Genomic DNA, 19,593 nt, shown 5'->3' with positions numbered 1-19,593 from the left:
TTCTCTCCTGGTCTCTTTTCTTCCTTCTCTCTTTCCTTCCCTCCCTCTTTCTCTACATCTTCCCCCTTCCTTCACTCCCTCTTTCCTTCCTTCATTCCCTTTTTCCTTTCCTTCTCTCCTTCCTTCCTTCTCTCTTTTTCTTTCTCTTCTGGTCTCTTTTCTTCCTTCTCTCTTTCCTTCTTTCCTTCCTTCCCTCCCTCTTTCTCTACATCTTCCCCCTTCCTTCACTCCCTCTTTCCTTCCTTCATTCCCTTTTTTCTTCTCTCCTTAATTTTGGTTAAGTTTCGTTGGGGTTTTTTTTTGAGTTTTGTTGTTTTGCCGTTTTGTGAGTGTGTTGTTGTGTTGTTTTTCATTTTGAGTAGATATGTTTGTACCTTGTGGGTTGTGTTATGGGCATGGGAATTTTGGTTAAGTTTCGTTGGGGGGTTGTGGAGTTTTGCTGTCCCGTTGAACCAACCTAACAGATTTATATATATAGATTACTTCAAAACGATATTATCCAAACACAAAATACCTATGTTACATACATAATGTTTTCCTGCAGCAATGGACATTCCACGGATATATAAACACCACTTGCCTAGTTTCCAACAGACCTCACAATCTCTGAGGATGCCTGCCATGGATGTGAGCGAAACGTCAGGAGAGAATGCTTCTGGAACATGGCCATACAGCCCGGAAAACTCCCAGCAACCCAGTGATTCCAGTCATGAAAGTCTTCGACAACACAATGGACTAAATATATGCTTATAAAATGTGGACTTGAGGTGAGCTTCAAAGGTTATCTCACAAGTACCCCTTGGGGACTTCTAGTCAATTACAGCAGTCAGTTGCAAACTTGCAACAAAGCATTCATACTTTTCACTTAACGGACGTTTCACAACATGAGATCCAGCCTAGAATATCACACTTTCTGAATATTATTTATTATTTATTTATTTACTGTGCTTATATACCGCTGTTCTCAGCCCGGGGGCGACTCACAGCGGTGTTAAGTAGTGGGAAATCAAGACTTTTGTACATTAATATATAGATCAATCCACCCATCTGTACATAGTTAGGCAGATGTAATACATGCCATGTTAAAAGCCTTAAATAATGTCAAAGTCTCATTAAGCACTTTAAAGTACAAGGAGAAAGTAATAGCTATAGAGAATGGTTGTCTGAGACTTACTTGGTTTGGCATTGACAACAATATTCTCGGAGGTATGTTGTGAAGAAAATCTGCAGTTCTCGTCTTGATTTTCACTGCTTCCATATTCTATGACATCTACATGCCCAAGGGGCACACTCCACTTTAGCAAGTACCTTTGGCCTGACACAACACCACTACTTTCATGGGAAGAACTGAAATTAAGGGCACAATAAAATATTTTATTATATGGGAGCCATCTTATCCAGAATTCAAATTCAGCCAAATAATCTGCAGTTCATAGATGATTCCTTTGCTTACATTTCTTCAGACTGCAACACTATATGCACCTACTGAGGAACAACTTCCACTAAACATGATAGCATTTAGTTCTCGTCAGATGTATGAACACATGAGATATATAGATGACTGCATTCTTAATGTATTTTTTACATACAGCTGAAAATAAAGATATTATTTTCTTTTTAAAACTTTTCTGGTATTTCACAATTTAAGCTGTTTCTCTAATAGTAAAACTTTCCAAAAAATGTTTCCCTTCCTCTAGTTAAAGGACAACATGCTATCATCCGAAAGGAAAAATCAACTTTGCAGTTTCCTTTTCCTTCTCTTTTGTTGCCCCATAGGATGCAGCAATTTGAGGAAACACCTTGTGTAGCAATTCTGAGATCATTGTCATAGATTATATTTATGTTTTGATGACTTTTCACATTATAAAGTATGTATACAACATAGTTCCAGATTTTTTTAAAAAAATACAACATGGAGAGAAGTGCCAACTGAAAGGATAAAGCATACAATTTGAGACTGATAAGAAAAATCCATAAAAGAGATAAAGGGGGAAAGCAACAAACAAGACCAAAGTCAAAAGAGTCACAAGAGTCATCTGAATTATAGATATGTAAAAGTGGCCTTAATCTGGGGAAAAGGGGATGGAGAGTTAGGGCGATGCCTAGAGCAGCAGTTCCCAAACCTCATTGTGAACCCACGTTTTTCGTTCTTTCATCTATTCCTATAGCCGGAGTGCTTTATATAATGTAGTAAGTTTGGAAACCGTTTACATATAACCACAAACCTAAAGGAAAATGCTGGATTTACACCTAAAGTGATGAATGAAATGATTTCATTTGTGTACTTGAAATACTTTTGAATTTGTGCTTTATGTTCAACAGCTGAATACATAAATCCAGGGCAGCATCCAATTCGAATCTAAATTTATTTTTTGTTTAAGTATAAGCCCCAGTGGCACGGTGGGTTAAACTGCTGAGCTGCTGAACTTGCTGACTAAAGGTCGGAGGTTTGAATTCAGGGAGCGGGGTGAGCTCCCGCTGATAGCCCAAGCTTCTGCCAACCTAGCAGTTTGAAAATATGGAAATGAAAGTAGATCAGTAAGTAATGGTGCCCCATGCAGTCCTGTTGGCCACATGACCTTAGAGGTGTCTACGGACAATACCAGCTCTTCGGCTTAGAAATGGAGATGAGCACCACCTCCCAGAGTTGGACACAACTAGACCTAATGTCAAGGGAAAGACATTACCTTTAACTTATAAGCTAAAAAGCTTGGTTTACACAGATATGTGGACATGAAGGGGAGCATCGCACAGATAGCCTTTCCGAATACTGACAGCTGTACATGTCAGTCCTATTCAGTAGTCATTCAGTGGCACAGATTCATATTCTGGCATAGACTTTTAATAAAGATGTTTTAAACAGAGTTTTCAGATTTTTCAGAGAACCCCTGCAATGCTATTGTGCTATCCAGGGTGCCATGGAACATAGTTTGGGAATCTCTGGTCTAGAAAATGACTATATCTGCTTAGAAGTTGCCATGGGTTACACAAGATTCTTATTAGCAGCTGATTCCCAAAATAAAGCTGGGTAGACTCACTCCCACATAACTGCACACAAAGTACTACATAGGAAGGTTCCATGGCAATATTGAGCTTTAAACCCACAGAATCCGGATACTGCAACATTTCTTATTTCTGCTCAACTTCTCCAAATATTCCTTATCAACCTGCAGTTATCTCAGGGATGGTTTGGGTGGAATTGAAGTGCTGAGAGGGAAATGAGCTCATTTTTTCCCTCTTGCGTCCTTTCTTTTGCTTCCGTATATACATGCACACATTGTCTGCTTCTATCCTGATTGCAGTGGAGGGTGAAGGTGTGTGTTTATCAGGAAAAGAAGTCTCTAAAGCACATATGGGCTAAAAAAGCCCTATGAGGAACGGCTTAAAGAGATGGGCATGTTTAGTCTGCAAAAGAGAAGGCTGAGAGGAGACATGATGAGGGCCATATATAAATATGTGAGGGGAAGCCATAGGGAGGAGGGCGCAGGCATGTTTTCTGCTGCCCTGGAGACTAGGACGTGGAACAATGGCTTCAAACTACAGGAAAGGAGATTCCATCTGAACATTAGGAAGAACTTCCTTACTGTAAGAGCTGTTTAGCAATAGAACTCTCTGCCCCAGAGTGTGGTGGAGGCTCCTTCTTTGGAGGCTTTTAAACAGAGGCTGGATGGCCATCTGTCGGGGGTGCTCTGAACGTGATTTTCTTGTTTCTTGGCAGGAAGTTGGACTGGATGGCCCATGAGGTATCTATTAACTCTATGATTCCATATGTTTTAGCAGTGTTCTGAGAAAACTGGTATAATCATTAAGGAAAGACTTTGACTGAGAGCGACTTCCCAACCCTACAGATGGAACAATACTGCACATAATTCCATCTCCTTTAATGCGACCTTTAAATGTATTGTGCGTGTAGGTAGGAGGAGTTTCACATTCAATGAAGGAGTCAAGTTAGCAAATATGCTAAAACCCATTCCCCATGGAAATCAAGTAGTAGTATCTGCATGTGCAGTCAGATCTGTGTATCTATTTATGCTGTCCAGCTAAGTATTTACAATATCTTTATATACAGAAATACAGTATCTAGGCAAGAGCTGTAATTCTAAGTTGCATTTCCCAAGTTCCATGGGTCACTACAATATTAGTGGAAGTGAACAAAAGGTACAGTCCATTCCAGATACTTAAAAAATAAATCAAACCAGTGACAAAGAGATAGGTCTCATCAGAAAGTTGAGACTTCCTGCTTCTTTCCGAATGGCAGCTCCTCTAATGGAATGCAAGGGAAGGCCTTCAACAGTCCATAAAGGAGATATGTTTTTATATCAGAGGGTGAACAAGTGATTTTCTGAATAAAAAGGATAAAGTATTTCTACTATGCCGGGGCCCTGTTCCATGTTCCAAGTTATCAGTAGAAAAAGCCATAAATATAAAGCTTTCCGCTGAGCACTGCCACTTTTTCTCTCTCTCTTATGTCATTATAACTGGAAACTTACCGGATGTTCACAGTAGCACACATTAGGACATCATTTAACATAAACAATCGTCGCTCTTTGGTTTTGACGATTTCCCCTTTGTCATTATAAACAGTTTCAAGCATGTCATCACTTCGTATGAGGTGTCTGTTTCCACTGCTAAGTAGCTTTTAAAAAGAAAATAAAATGAAAAAAAATCATTAGTTAACACATTACCTACACTTCTATTGTTTTAAATACACGAATCAATATTATATGAATAGTGCCTTTGTCAATGTTTCCTGTTTGATGAGGATATTGTATCTTTCCTATTAAAGGTCTCATGTTACTATTTTGAAATTGCACAGTCAAACAGAAATGGCTGCCCCCGTATGTTGTTATGGTGCAAATCATTGGTTATTCTGGCAAAGTGTTGGGAATTATAGTCTGACAACAGCTGTAGTTACATGGGATCCCTCTCTGCTAAATAAGTAAAAGTTTCTCCTTGACATTAAGTTTAGTCATTTAGTGTTGCTGGGTACACAGAAGACCTGATTCACTCTTGCAATCTCCAATAATATCTTTGGAGGATGACTTATCACCATTAACAAGCTACTTTTTAGGAATGGGAACCAAGGTCTTCCTTTGAGGACCACAACTCTCAGATTCTCACAATTTTCCTCGTGATTCCACCACATGAATTCTGTGAGCTGTAGTTCAGGAAATTAACACTACAAATCTCTTCATGTTCTTCATGTTCCATTACAGAGACAAGATAATGAAAAGCCCACACCCACTCAATTTCACCTACAATCTATTTCCTCTACAAGAGAAGATCAAATGATGCTGTTCCAACCTTGTTCAGATAACGCTCGTTCATGGCTTTTGCTATTTGTTTTATTTCGCAACGCTGATCCGCATCTCTTTTCCTTTCATTTAATTTTTCCGCCAAGGTTTCAAGTTCCGTGAGAGCCATCTGCAAAGGCAGCCTGTCAGGGTGGCCTTTTGTAGTGTTCTTCAACATATCCTAAAGAAACCCAAAATGGTGTGGGGAGGAGAGAGAAAGAGGGGATTAAAAAGCAGAAGGGTCATAGTCATAGAACAAGCTTAATTCAGGATTGTTTTTCTTGACTGTGATATACCCAGGAAATCTATCACCATCATCACCATCTTGATCTTAAAATCCACCTGTATCGCACACTTAGAAATATGATAAGCATGTCAAGTAAAGACCACAGAAGGCAATGTCAATGCCTCATGTTTACAAAGCTCAATTCTGATATGCTGACTCACAAAGCCTAAGATGTATTCCTGCCACTATTTGATGGACTAACCTTGGAACAATGGATAAAATTAGGGAATTTCTATCACATTTGAACTAAAAAGTAATTTCCAATCAATGTTTACAATCAATTGTTCCTTTGTTCTTCACAAATGCCTTATGAAAGTGTGAACTACACATTAAAACAGTACATGTTGTTGTTGTTGTTTATTCGTTCAGTCGCTTCCGATTCTTTGTGATCTCCGCCCATGCCAAAAGGCAAATCAAGCAGTCAAATAAAAAAAAAGTTTATTTCCATTATAGCCACTGAAATCAAAGGAGGCCCAAGGATTTCTGAAAGAAAAAGAAATACACAAAAAATAACTTCAAAACAATATATTATTCCCATAGTGATAAAATCATGACTTGCCTGTAACAAGAGGATGAACTGAGGAAAGCGTTGTATGGGTTTCATCATTAAGCCATAGAGTGTAATTCTGTCAGGACTAGATTCCTGGCATTGCTGAAATAAGAAAATGCTTCATTAGGACCCTCACTTTTTCTCATAATGAACAGATATTAAGTTTTACTAACCTCCTGCCATATTGTTTTTGGACTGTAAAGTTTTCATTTGGCTATTTTAGAGAATTATTATATTTGTTACATACCTTTACACACACACACATATACACAATATATATTTATTTTTATATTCATATCCTAATTGTTTCTATTTGCTCTTTAGTATTCCAGTAAGTTAGGGCTTCCTCCCCTCTCCCCATGTGTCCTGCCATATTAGTCAACCAATAATGCAGTCTGAACCCTGCTGTACAAACCCTGTATTTCTTTCTGTTTCTGCAAATCCCATTAAAACAAACAGCAATACACTGATATTCAAAATCTACACATAATTTGATACTTTGCTCAGGGCCCTTCCACATAATATCCCAGAATATCAAGGCATGAAATCAGCACATTATGTGAGTGTGGACTCGGATAACCCAGTTCAAAAGCATATATTGTGGGATTTTCTGCCCTGATATTCTGGGGTATAGGGCTATGTGGAAAGGTCCTCAGTTAGAGGAGTCCCCTTTCCCTTAAGGAATTTGAAATCCAAATGCACTGACCTTTAAAAACTCAAGGAAGGCTGGTTTTGTGGCACATGATTTCTTGAGAATCCCCACAGCGGTGCTAAAATTGTTTACATACTCACTGTAAGCATCAAGCACCATAGATTTCGAAAACTGAAATATGGTAAAATATAATTAGAAGTTGTTCAAGATTCCATGCACTGTGGCAATTTAGGTTAAGACCTTTATATGGACCTAAGGAATCGGGAGAAAATTATGTTTGCTAGCATTCTTGACACACTATAGCTATGTTCCAGCAGGTGTTAAGAGGTTGAGATCTCCAAGATTACTCCTGTTTTTGTGCTTGTCAGGCACTTGAAAAGAAGTCGGCAGAATTCATGGAACCATGGAAATATTGCGAGCAAGCTTCTAGACCTTATTATACTGGGCTAATGGGGACTAGTTCAGCTTGCTGATCCTGATTCTTAGGCCCCTTCCACACAGCTGAATAAAATCCCACATTTTCTGCTTTGAACTGGAATATATGGCAGTGTAGACTCAGATAACCCAGTTCAAAGCAAATATGTGGGATTTTCTTCCTTGATATTCTGGGTTATATGGCTGTGTGGAAGGGCCATGTATCAATCAGACAGGAATAGTTAACCTATGCTACTCTGATGGTTTACATACCGATGCAACAAAGACATCTCCAATCATTTCCACAGAATCCCACTCAGACACACGACTGGCCAATGCGATTTGAAACAATGAATGGCACTGAAGAATTTCCTTAATTCGATAGAAGACCATCTTTAGTTTCCTCTCACTTAATAATTTGGGTTCCATCTCCGAAAGAGGTTTCTCATATTGCTGAAATTAAGAAAGCGAAATATTTAGAACACATGAGTCAGATTCAAGGCCAACTCCTTTAGTCATCATCATTAGACGTTATGACTAGAGCAAATGAGAGTTGTGATGTTAACAGATGTTTCCGCAACCTCAGAGTTGTTGGACTGCAATTCCCATTATCCCCTGTCTTCATGGCAAATAATGAAAAATAATGGGAGTTGTTGTTCAATAACATCTGTGGACCCAAACTGGGTAAAAACTAAAAAGCACCAATCGGTACGTAAAAGAATTACAATTGGCCCTGTTTTCATGGATTCATCCATGTATTCATTCAAGGCCCTTTGAAAACATGGCCGATGTGGCCCCTGGTGAAAATGAACTTGACCCCACTGATTTAGAAGTTACTACATTCTATGTTCAAATTAGAATATTACCTTTATTAATGAACACATTAGCAAAAATAAACGTAAATGAATTATCATTTGCTTTCAAATCTGTATAAAGGCCCTGGAATACCTCTAGAATCCTTTTGAGAGCATCCACGTAGTTTTTCTCACTGTCAACCACAGCACCTAAAATATATCTTCTCACCACCTGGTAAACAAAGCACACAAAAAATCCTATTCAAATCTGATTAAGGGATTTCTTTGCACAGTAACTGAACAGGGTTAACACTGGCCAGATTTTTGTTGGCATTCTGCACAACCTGCTTATAAGCAGAAGTTAGTGATAGTTAACCACAATGGGGGGGGGGGGGGGGAACAGGAAGGAGACTGACATTATGCAGGAAAGGAGCCAGAGTTTCATCCTGTGGTTCAAACTATTCAACCAAGAATTAATGGAGTAGCAGTGTTATATCTGAAACATCCTCTGGGGTCAGGAATTCAAAGCTGTTTCCAAATGACATCTCAGATAACTTGATCTCTAGGAAATTGAATCATATGTGCAATCTTTCAAAGACAGAAAGGAAAGGTTGTTCAAAAGAGAGGGAACAAGAAGACATCAGTGGGGCAATGGCTCCCTCTCTCCTTCCCCAACTGGTATTTCTTTACTCCAAGTTTAAAATAAAATCATGGAAAATGATCATAAACATCTCACACATACAAGAAACCAAACAGGAGCTCAGTATACATTCCCTCTCTGGCTCCAGATCCAAATATGCAAAATTAAACTTAAAATACATCTTTAAAATGATATGACACATGGTTTCCTACTGAGACATAGAATCATAGAGTTGAAAGAGACCTCGTGGGCCATCCAGTGCAACCCCCTGGTGCTTTGAATGGGCTTTGAACGTGCAGGAAAATCACATTAAAAGCACCCCCAACAGATGGCCATTCAGCCTCTGTTTAAAAGCCTCCAAAGAAAGACCCTCCACCATATTCCGGGGCAGAGAATTCCACTGCTGAACAGCTCTCACAATCAGGAAGTTTTTCCTCATGTTCAGGAGGAATGTCCTGAACATGTTCAGGACATTGTTCAGCGTCCTAGTCTCCAGGGCAGCAGAAAATAAGCTTGCTCCCTGTGACTTGCCCTCAGATATTTATACATGGCCATCATGTCTCCTCTCAGCCTTCTCTTCTGCAGGTTAAACATGCACAGCTCTTTAAGCCGCTCCTCATAGGGCTTGTTCTCCAGACCCCTGATCATTTTAGTCGCCCTCCTCTGGACACATATTGGTTCAATATTTTTGCATGATTTTTCATATTCATGAAATAGATAACATGCTTACTCATTCTAAAATGGTATCAACATATAGTCAGCCCTCCACATTTGTGGGTTTGACTTTGCAGATTTTATTATTCACTGATATAATTGAAATGTTCGTTCTAGGATTCTCTAAGTCCTCCAGTGTGGTTGAATGGTCAGCTTTCTGTGGAAATTGACCACAGAATCATGCTGGAGAACATAGGAATGCCTAGAGAGATGTTCACTCAGGTTTTAAAAAAAGTCCTTTTTTAATGTATGGGTTTTCACTTTCACAGGAGTCATTTATCCTTAGAACCAATGAATATTAAGGGCTGAAAATAGAAATAGCAGAAGATTGTTTCTGGTCGCAGGTTCGATTCTGGGGATCGGCGTGAGCTTCCGCTGTCAGCCCTAGCTTCTGCCAACCTAGCAGTTCGAAAACATGCAAATGTGAGTAGATCAATAGGTACCGCTCCGGCGGGAAGGTAATGGCGCTCCATGCAGTCATGCCGGCCACATGACCTTGGAGGTGTCTACGGACAACGCTGGCTCTTCGGCTTAGAAATGGAGATGAGCACCACACCCCAGAGTCAGACATGACTGGACTTAATGTCAGGGGACTACCTTTACCTTTACCTTTACTTATAAATGAATAAGATTATGTGGCATTCTTGTAGTTTTATAGAAAAGATTCCCAGCAGTGATAAAGTATGCATCAATCTCACCTCTGCAAATGCAGTTTCTATATATTCAGTACATGTAAAATAAGCAATTTTATGCACTGTCAATAAAATTACTCATAATTCAAGGGCTGTGCTGTTCATGTGAGTATTTTGTTGATCTTAGGAAGCTATGTCTTGATTTAATGTGTTGGCATGCTGGCTGATATCCGAACAGAGGATGGGCCAGGGATGTCCATGCCTTGGTCCTTTCATTATGGGCTGCTACTTCCCGACAGATGTCAGGTGATGCAATATCAGCTAAGCTTAAAAGTTTATTAAATCGCAAAAACTTTTTTTTTTTTGTGGGACAGTCTGAAGCATATTTTGCTATAGATTTTTAATGAATATCTCACTGAGTCTCAATCAATTTAACATAGTTTGTGGCAGCCACAAAAACAAAGTTTCTGGAGCACAACTACTATTTCCAAAGTAAGTACTGAGAATTAAACGGGAAATTACATTTTCAAAACAGGAACAGATTTTTTTTCAAATTTTGTTATAGAGGAAACATGCTTTTGTACCCTAAAACAAAAATGTTCCCCAAGTTTTCACAATATGGAAAGGAGGTCCAGAATGAGCCCATGCATTGCTTTATCATTCAAATTCATTTCTTATTTCTTCACTCAGGATGTTTCTTCCTTTTTAGAATAACCATTCTCTAATCGACCATATTTCCTCATGTCTGGGATTCATCCCTTCCCACAAGCTACAGACATCTAGGTCTCTTTGGTCAAGTGGACTAAGAAGCAGGTAGACAAATACTCTGAACAACCAGCCAGCCAGTCAGACTTTTGTAGCATATTTACAAACATCTCATTTTCTGTTTAAGGAAACCTGCAGTTGTTACAGCTATTGACTAGGGATGTTCTCAAAAAGGCAGCCTATATTTTCCTGAATTTCTTGGAATTTATAAAAGCTTTTTAGAAAAGCAATATCCAACACTGCCATTTTAATATTTTATTTATTGCTAAATGTTACATTTAGGACTGTACAGTCATGTGAAAAGTACCCACGGCTCATCCAAAATTACTACTGTGATCAGGGTTTTATTGCATGACATAATTAGTCCTGATGGGAAACAATTTTGTAATGGGATTATTTTCATTTCAGAAAGCAAAGGTGGTTCACCACAGATTTTCCTCTACTAAAATTCATCCCAAGAGCCAAAATAGTTCTGGTTCTTGCCTTTAAAAAAATTCAGGAAAGCACAAATACCTAGTGGAAAAGAAGAAGCAGGATCCTATTATGCCACCATGTGGCAAACAGCAGCACATACAGGTTTAAATAACGATTTCTTCTTCAAGTAAGGGATTAAAAGAGGAAGAGCTTGAAAAAGTGGTATTTTGGGCATTAGATCATCCTGACAACATACTTACTCGTAATATTTGCTCAGGGAAGTCTTTTAGTTTTTTGTTTTGTTTTGTTTTTTTTTTTGGTGTTTTTTTTAAAAAACAACCTTTGTAAGGGCTGAAATATTCAACAGGCTGATCACTGGCAGTAAGTAGCACAACCTAATGGAAGCTTTAGAAATTTGGTTAAGTTTGAGCTCAATCTAATGGGCTTCTGTGTTAAAACGAATAGAAAAGGAATCTCACCTGGAAGATATATGGGTCAAATCTCTTCCTGTGTCAGTGTTGGCCAATGCTATTATTTGAATGCCTGGAATCCACAGGAAATTGCCATTGGGACTAGGTAGATCCATGGTTCCCAACCTATGGGTCCCCGGGTTTTCCAGTGTGCTTTCAATTCATTTTTCCTGTCCCCATTGAGTATAGCACTGTATTCTGACCCTCATATGGTCTACCTCAGCATGTTTTATGACAGTATTTCCTGCCCAATCTACTGGTTTATCACACTTTTCTTGCGCTCCTGTAAAATGTATCATACTCATTGAATTTGTACTTCAACTATGTTCTTTCTTTTCAGCCATATTGCTCTTATGTTGTGTATAATTGTGTTGTATTGCTTTTATCTGATGTTTTTATTTAGTAAGTGTTTTACTTGTGTGTTTTATTTGTTTTTGGGCTTGTCCCTTGTAAGCCACCCCGAGTCCCCTAGAGGAGATGGTTGGCGGGGTATAAAAATAAAGTTATTATTATTATTACATTGGCCTACAACTCCCAGAAATCCCAGCCAGTTTCCCAGCTGTTAGGATTTCTGGGAGTTGAAGGCCAAAACACCTGGGGACCCACAGGTTGAGAACCACTGAAACAGATCCAAACTACTAAAGTGTCATCATTATTACAGAGCACTGGCTAAACCTGTAATTATTATTGAGGCTTACATTGTTCATCTCTATTGTCAGGTTCTCTTGAAAAATCAACCCAGAATGTTGGATGATGATGATGATGATGATGATTCAACACTCTGGGTTGATTTTTCAAGAAAACCCAACAGAATAATTATAATTATAATTGTTGTACCCCGCCTCCATCTCCTAGAAGGGACTTGGGGCAGCTTAAATGGGGACAAGCCCAATGAACATAGATAAAATAACACATTAAAATTCATAAAAACAGCATAAAGCAATATAAAAACCATCAAACAGACAGCCAGTATTCTGGGCTCAGGCGGGGGACTGATACAATCAATTGTGAGGTAGGGCTGATAGATAAAGTGCAAGTGCTGGATGACAAAAATTGGGGATAGAAGGTAATTTAAGGTGGAACACTATATCTCTAAGCAGGGGGCAATAGTAAAGTGCAGGGACTGAAAATTGGGTCATCCATTTTACTTCAAGAAAGAACCCTGCTTAGTTTTGCACCTCAGTGTCGTAGAAAGCAAATGAAGAGTATATCCATGAAAGGTTCTATATAGTTCATTCTACAAATGTATCACAGAAAGGCACACAGGGAGATTTTCTGCTATGATGCAAAAGCATGCAATGCACACACCTGTTGTTGGGATAACCCATCCGGCATAGGAGTCATGATTGCCTCTGTGTTCATACAGTCAACATCAATAAAGAGCTCCTCTTCTTCCAGGCAGGTTGATCTATGATCTAGAAACAATTCATTATTCTAGAATTACATTCACACAGAGGAAGACAAAGAGAAAGAGATATAAAGGGATGGGCAAAGTGCAGTCTTAGGACTGAAAGCAGCCCACCCAAAGGTGTTCTTATGCCTCTTGGTCCCTTTACAGTTCCATGGCTAACTTTCCTCCCATGTCCATCAAAGTGTACTGCCACTTCTGGAAGTCTCCAGAGCAGTGATTCATCTTTTTAAAAGGTTTCAAAAGGATATAAGAGACTTCAGGGCCTTTCCACAGGGGAAGGCACTGTTTTGATGGCATTCTTGTCACTCACTGGAGGGCCTCCCGAATAGAAAATTGGCTTCCTCAGATCCCTTATCATCAGACTTCTTATTATTATTATTTGAAACACAATAAGATGAGTCCACAGCAAACAAGATCACTCTGCTGGCTGCTGTATTGGATCACACGTCGGACACTTCCCAAGTGTCTAGGACTGTGTGATGTATCAGCGAATAATGCATGCAGATCCCAGTAAGGTGGCCTTTTGCAGCTGGCAGATGGTTATTAATATTATTATCATTATTATTTCTATCCTGCCTTTTCCCCAGTTTGGGACTCATAGTGGTTTACAACCATTTAAGAATGGCTTGTTAACCAATCCAATAGTAAAATCAGGTTAAACATATCTCATTAAACATGAATACACACTATAATAATTAGCAAGATCCAACACAGTGCTTAGGTGAGATGGGCCTTTACAGACACTAATCAAATGCATTGCTAAGCCAAAAAGTCTTTACTTAGCTGTAAAAAGAAAACAGAGTGAAAACACACTAATTTCTCCAGGAAAGCAATTCCAGAGCCTCAGAAGGCCCTCTCTCATGTTCCCATCAGATGTACCTGTGAGGGTGGTGGGGCAGAGAGAAGGGCCTCCTAAGCAGAACAGAAAGGCTCAAAAGGGAAAATACACTCCTTCAAATAATTTCTACCTCATTCATATAAGAATTTGTGGGTCAAAACCAGTACTCTGAATTGTGCCCAGAAATGGACTGGTGGAATAGTTATAACAAGGGAGTTAGCACATTGCAGCAATCCAACCAGGATGTAACATAGGCATGTGCCATTGGAGCCAGATAGGATATCTCAAGGTAGGATGTCTCAAGGCAGCCAGTGCCTAAGCTTTAACTCACACCTAGTCACCACTGAACCTGACCTTTCAAGCTTAGAGTTGAGCCCAAGCTACCATCGTCCATCTTCAGAGGGAGTGTAAATTAATCTAACACAGGGTGGATCCCGATTCCATGAACTGGATTGTGTGAGTCTATACTGCCATATAATCCAGTTCAAAACAAACAATCTGGATTTTACATAGCAGTGTAGGCGGGGACTAAGTGTGCACTGTCCTTAAAAGAATATGCTAGCATGCTGGAATATTATAACAAACAATACACTAGAATGTATATACCACAATTCAGGAGTGAAGAAGAAGCCGCCGCCACAAGTCAAGGTGGTCCCAGTGGTGTTCTGCACACTGGGTACAATGCCTAAAGGCCTTGGCCTGCACTTAAACACAACTGGCGCTGACAAAATTACCATCTGCCAGCTGCAGAAGACCACCTTACTGGGATCTGCATGCATTATTTGCCAATACATCACATAGTCCTAGACACTTGGGAAATGTCCGACATGTGATCCAATACAACAACCAACATAGTGATCCTGTTTGCTGTGTTTCAAATAATAATAATAAACTTTATTTGTCTACTGCCCTATATCTCCAAAGGGACTCAGGGCAGTTTCCAACATATAAGGGAAACACTCAATTGCCACAAAGACAAATTACATTAAGACAAACACCTAGACAGTATGAAAAACAACCTAATTTAACTTAATAAACAAAATAACAAAAATGAAAGCACAATGAAATACAAAAATCCTGCTAAAATACTAAAAATAAAAATGGCAGCATGAGATCCCACACATTGTAAGCACTGACTTATGTTTCACAATGTGTGCCTATGCCACTTTAATATTCAGATATGTATATAGTAGGCCCTTGGTATCTGCTAGGATTTGGTTCCAAGATCCACTATGGACATCAAAATCAGTGGATGCTCAAGTTCCATTATATACGATGGCATAGTAAAATAGTGTCCTTTAAAACCAAGGTTGGCTTTTTGGGGGAGAAAATGGGGCAAAGAGGGACTATTTTCAAGCTGTGGGTGGTGAAATCTGCAGATGCAGAAAACATGGATATAGGTGGCCAACTGTCATTTAAACCTATTTCCTTTCTCAGGGCCCTTCCACACAGCCCTATAACCAGAATATCAAGGCAGAAAATCCCACAATATTTGCTTCGAACAGGGTTATCTGAGTCCACACAGCCATATATCCCAATGCATAGCTGGGATTTTGTTCAGCTATGTGGAAGGGACCTAAGAAGCACATTCAAGAAGGCAGCTCAATACATCATCTTTATGATATGAAAAATCACCAAAGTTAGCTGACTGATATAGCAATAGTGTTGAGACTCAGCGTCTGTCTCATGCACCTACTACTAGTAGTAGGAGGAAACGTAGCTTAGAGAATGATGAAGCTCAGCGGCAGCTGAAAAGGATCAGGGATTTGTTCCTAGAGACGACCGATGAGGAGGATTTTGCAGGTTTTACTCGCGAGGAGATGGAGCTGGATGATTACAGAGGTGTAAAAAGAGTAGCCAGCAGCTCAAATAGCGATGTAGGATCTGTTGCTAAACGCCTGAGAGATGTAGCAGATTGTGGGGAATTTGACAGCGAAGAGGAAAATCTGGACTGGACTAAAGTGCAAGAAGTCATGGATGTCCTTAACGCCCCCACCTCAAGCGATGAATTCCAGGGGTTTCAGGATAGTTGGGATGTAGATAATTCCTTGCAGGATGGAGCACGGAGTGCTGACTGGCAACAATGGCGCAGCCTGGATTCACCTGAGGAATTGGACCCAGCTGACAGTAACTCCAGCGATTCGGATGAGATTTAAGCAGCAGCTTGGGGACAGACTAATCGCAGAGTTCAAAGTGTCGCATGCCGTGTGCCTTGTGTTAACTCCTGCCTGAGTTCTTGTTGCAGCTTCGTGTTACCTGATCCTGTGAACAATCCTGCTGGTTCCTGACTCGTGAGTCTTCTGTGCTTTGACCCTCGGACTGCCTGACTACGCCCCTGCTTAATCCTGATAACTTCGTTGGACCGCTCCTCATGAGGATTGCTGTATGCTGTTTCGTTGGCTTTTGGAATGGACTATGTTTTCTTGCTGAATTCAAGCTGTTTGTTTTAGTTTAAGACTGACTTTCCTTTTCGTCAGCCAAGGCTGACTGGTACCGGTTTGTTTACTTCTCTGCTGCCTGCAAGCCTCTTTTGTTTACATCTCTGAAGAGAAGAGTCTCCTTTTGTTTTGCTAATAGACATTAAACACCTTCATTTAACTCTAAGGGTGCCTGTTGTGTTCCTGCCTGGCCTGGGTCTTGACAAATAGAGTCATTTGTTTTACAGTTGTTGCTATTTTGGATCAAGAGACTGGCTGGAATCTATCACTCTCTTTCCAAGTTGCTCAAACCAGCACGATCATGGGCATCTTTTCCTGATATGGGAATGAAGTAATAAATTACACTATGTAACACAATCTGGAAAAAAAAATCTGTTCCTGGTTTGAAAATGTTACTTCCTGCTTAATTTTGCGGTATATATATGAAAGTAGTCGTCATAATCCAGAAACTTTGTTTTTGTGGCTGCTGCAAACTACGTTGAACTAGTTGAGACTATGAGATATTCATTGAAAAACTACAGCAAAATGTGTAGTTCCTTAATAAAAATTTTCCATGTTTTATGGTAGAATCAATTACGAAATGACATTTATAATCCAGGAACAAAAATCGTGTTATATAGTGTTATATATATAACTTCACTTATAAATTAGCTGAATTTATTTAAACACAAAAAGAGCTTATGTGCTCTGAAGCCTTCATTTGAATAAATTAACATTACTATTCTTGTCCTTAGTGACAACAATTACATTTATCTGGGAAGAGAAAAAAATCTGCTTGATTACCCACTATTGCACAATTTCTCTATGGAATCAAATTGGTAAAGCACTTCTTGATATGCAAGGTACAGCTTTCGAAAGGAAATAAGGATATTGGGTAGTTGTAAGTTTTTTGGGCTGTATGGCTATGTTCCAGAAACAGATCTCACAACTCTGAGGATGCCTGCCATAGATGCAGGTGAAACATCAGAAGAGAATGCTTCTGGAACATGGCCATACAGGTCAAAAAACTTACAACAACCCAGTGATTCCGGCCATCAAAGTCTTTGTCTATACAATAAGGGCACTGTTTCCAAAAGCTGGGAAACTTGCACATTTTCAAAATGAGTACTAATGTTTTTAAAAAGTGTTGGCCACATACCTTGATTAATAAATGATTTAGTTCTAATGAAGCACCGGCCCTTCTTTACAGCAGCTTTAGTCTTTTCAAGTCCATCTTTGGTGCCTTCCCTAGCAGCCCTCATGAGCTTTTGCACCTGCAAAACAGGGAGAAACACATTCTACAAGTTCAGTGTGAAAAATAAGGGTAGAATTCAGGGGTTTAACAACAATACAGCAGAGACTGCTTTCAAATACTTGCTCTGGAAAAGAACACTGTCAAGTTGTGGTGGCCAAAGACAACATCTCATGCTTTGTATCAATGCAGGTTTACTATCAGCGTGCGGCCTTTCACCTTTCATGTTTTTCAAAGGAATCTTCCATATTCTATGCACATGCCTTCCATACAAATTTTCCACTAATGATGTTTTTGTTTCCCACTTCACAAAACAAAACAAACCAATTCGATTTTTCCTATTTTGAAACAGAAACCCAGGAAGCACATAATAAATTAAAATGGAGTTCTGTTGCTTTCTGCACTAAGAACTGCAGCATTCAAAAGAGTTATAGGAGCAAGACACCATATCTGCCCATTCTCATTTGAATTGAATTAAAAATAGGTTAAGGAATGTCAGCACTATATTCCTAAAACACTATTGCATTTGTAATGCATTTGAAGTACTCAATTCTTTATACTTAATTTGACAAAAGCATACATTTATTAACATAATAAATTAAATTCTAGAGGGATGACCTACACCCTACTGGAGATACAGGAATAAGGTGGGAATCAAATGACCTGGAAATACCTTGACTTGCATAGCTCACCTTACATTAGCATGAAGACGAATAGCTCACATTTTTAACATCTAATTTCATTTGCAGATTTATTCTCCCTGGCTCATTCAAATAAAGTGAAATTCTACATAAGTAAAGGTAAAGGTTTCTCTTTGACAGAATCTGACTCGGGGGGGGGGGGGGTGTTGCTAATCTACATTTCTAAGCCAAAGAGCCAGTGTTGTCCAGATGCCTCCAAGGTCATGTGGCTGGCATGACTGCATGGACCACAGTTATCTTACCGCCGGAGCGGTACCTATTGATTTACTCACATTTGCATGCTTTTAACCTGCTAGGTTGGCACTCTGCGCCCCAGATTTGAACTACCAATCTTTTGGCCAGCAAGTTCAGCAGCTCAGCGATTTAACCCACTGCACCACCGGGGGCTCCTAAAATTCTATATAGGCAACACTAATATAATCTATTCTTGAATTGTTTATAATAGGAGAATTGGTTAGCACTAAATCTATGTATATAATAAACTCATACATGTATGTAAATATTTCCCAGGATGGCTCTCATATTCAGTGAGTCACATCATGGCTAGTGCCAATGGATCTAGATCAGTGGTTCTCAACTTGTGGGTCACCAGGTGTTTTGGTCTTCAACTTCTAGAAATCCTAACAGCTGGTAAACTGGCTGGGATTTCTGGGAGTTGTAACCCAAAACACCTGGGGATCCATAGGTGGAGAGTGAGAGCTGAGAGTGCTCTGGAGGGCTCTCAGCTGTCATGTGCCTTCCTCAAGCCATTCTCCTGGCATATGGATGAGGCCGCTAGCATCGTCCTTATATCAGGAGGAAGGTGAGACACACGGTGGCTGAGAGCGCTCCAGAGGGCTCTCAGCTGCTATGTGCCATTCCCACCCCCCTTTCCATCTTTTTGGCATAAGGACATGGTGGGTTGCTGTGTCCTTCTGCCAAGAGGACAGGGAAAATGAGGAGGGCCTGAGGTAAGCACCCAGGGGGCCGCATCCACCCCCAAGGGCTTAGTTTACCCATGCCTGCTCTAACGGGACCATTCATAAAACCTGCAACCAAACAGTGACTATTTTTCTAATCAATAGCATTACAACCTAACTCAGGCATCACTGGGTACCTAAGCTAGTATATAGTTATATAAAGAGAAAAGCAACCTAGTTAATCTCATAGGCATTCAAATGCATCTACTGCATGTCTGCGACTGGAAGTCACTTTGGCAATGTCTGCTGACTTAATGCAAAATGAAATATCCAATCCATATGGATTGAATTGCAACAGCGTAAACTAAAAGTCAATATGGAAGATGAAGTGAGAATTGAGAAGAGCAGCAGAGCAAAGAGATGTTGACATGAATGTCCTTGGCAGTGTTC

General features: G+C 39.7%; 1 protein-coding gene across 6 annotated transcripts in view; it reads right to left on the bottom strand.

Moving 5' to 3' along the window:
- Window positions 1-19,593, bottom strand: part of ARHGEF10 (Rho guanine nucleotide exchange factor 10) — a 127,718-nt gene that overhangs the window by 56,856 nt on the left and 51,269 nt on the right. For all 6 annotated transcript variants that reach the window (XM_060788525.2, XM_060788526.2, XM_060752708.2 and 3 more), the window contains 9 exons: window positions 17,451-17,565; window positions 12,934-13,040; window positions 8,145-8,222; window positions 7,470-7,649; window positions 6,837-6,953; window positions 6,140-6,232; window positions 5,305-5,475; window positions 4,491-4,636; window positions 1,175-1,347 (listed from right to left, as the gene is read on the bottom strand). In XM_060788525.2, the coding sequence (XP_060644508.2) occupies window positions 1,175-1,347; window positions 4,491-4,636; window positions 5,305-5,475; window positions 6,140-6,232; window positions 6,837-6,953; window positions 7,470-7,649; window positions 8,145-8,222; window positions 12,934-13,040; window positions 17,451-17,565 (1,180 nt within the window). The remainder of the gene's footprint in view (window positions 1-1,174; window positions 1,348-4,490; window positions 4,637-5,304; window positions 5,476-6,139; window positions 6,233-6,836; window positions 6,954-7,469; window positions 7,650-8,144; window positions 8,223-12,933; window positions 13,041-17,450; window positions 17,566-19,593) is intronic.

This window comes from Anolis sagrei, chromosome 1, assembly GCF_037176765.1.
Source record: "Anolis sagrei isolate rAnoSag1 chromosome 1, rAnoSag1.mat, whole genome shotgun sequence".
NCBI lineage: Eukaryota > Metazoa > Chordata > Lepidosauria > Squamata > Dactyloidae > Anolis > Anolis sagrei.
The sequence above is the reverse complement of the archived record's forward strand: the minus strand, read 5'-3'. Positions and strand labels throughout refer to the sequence as shown.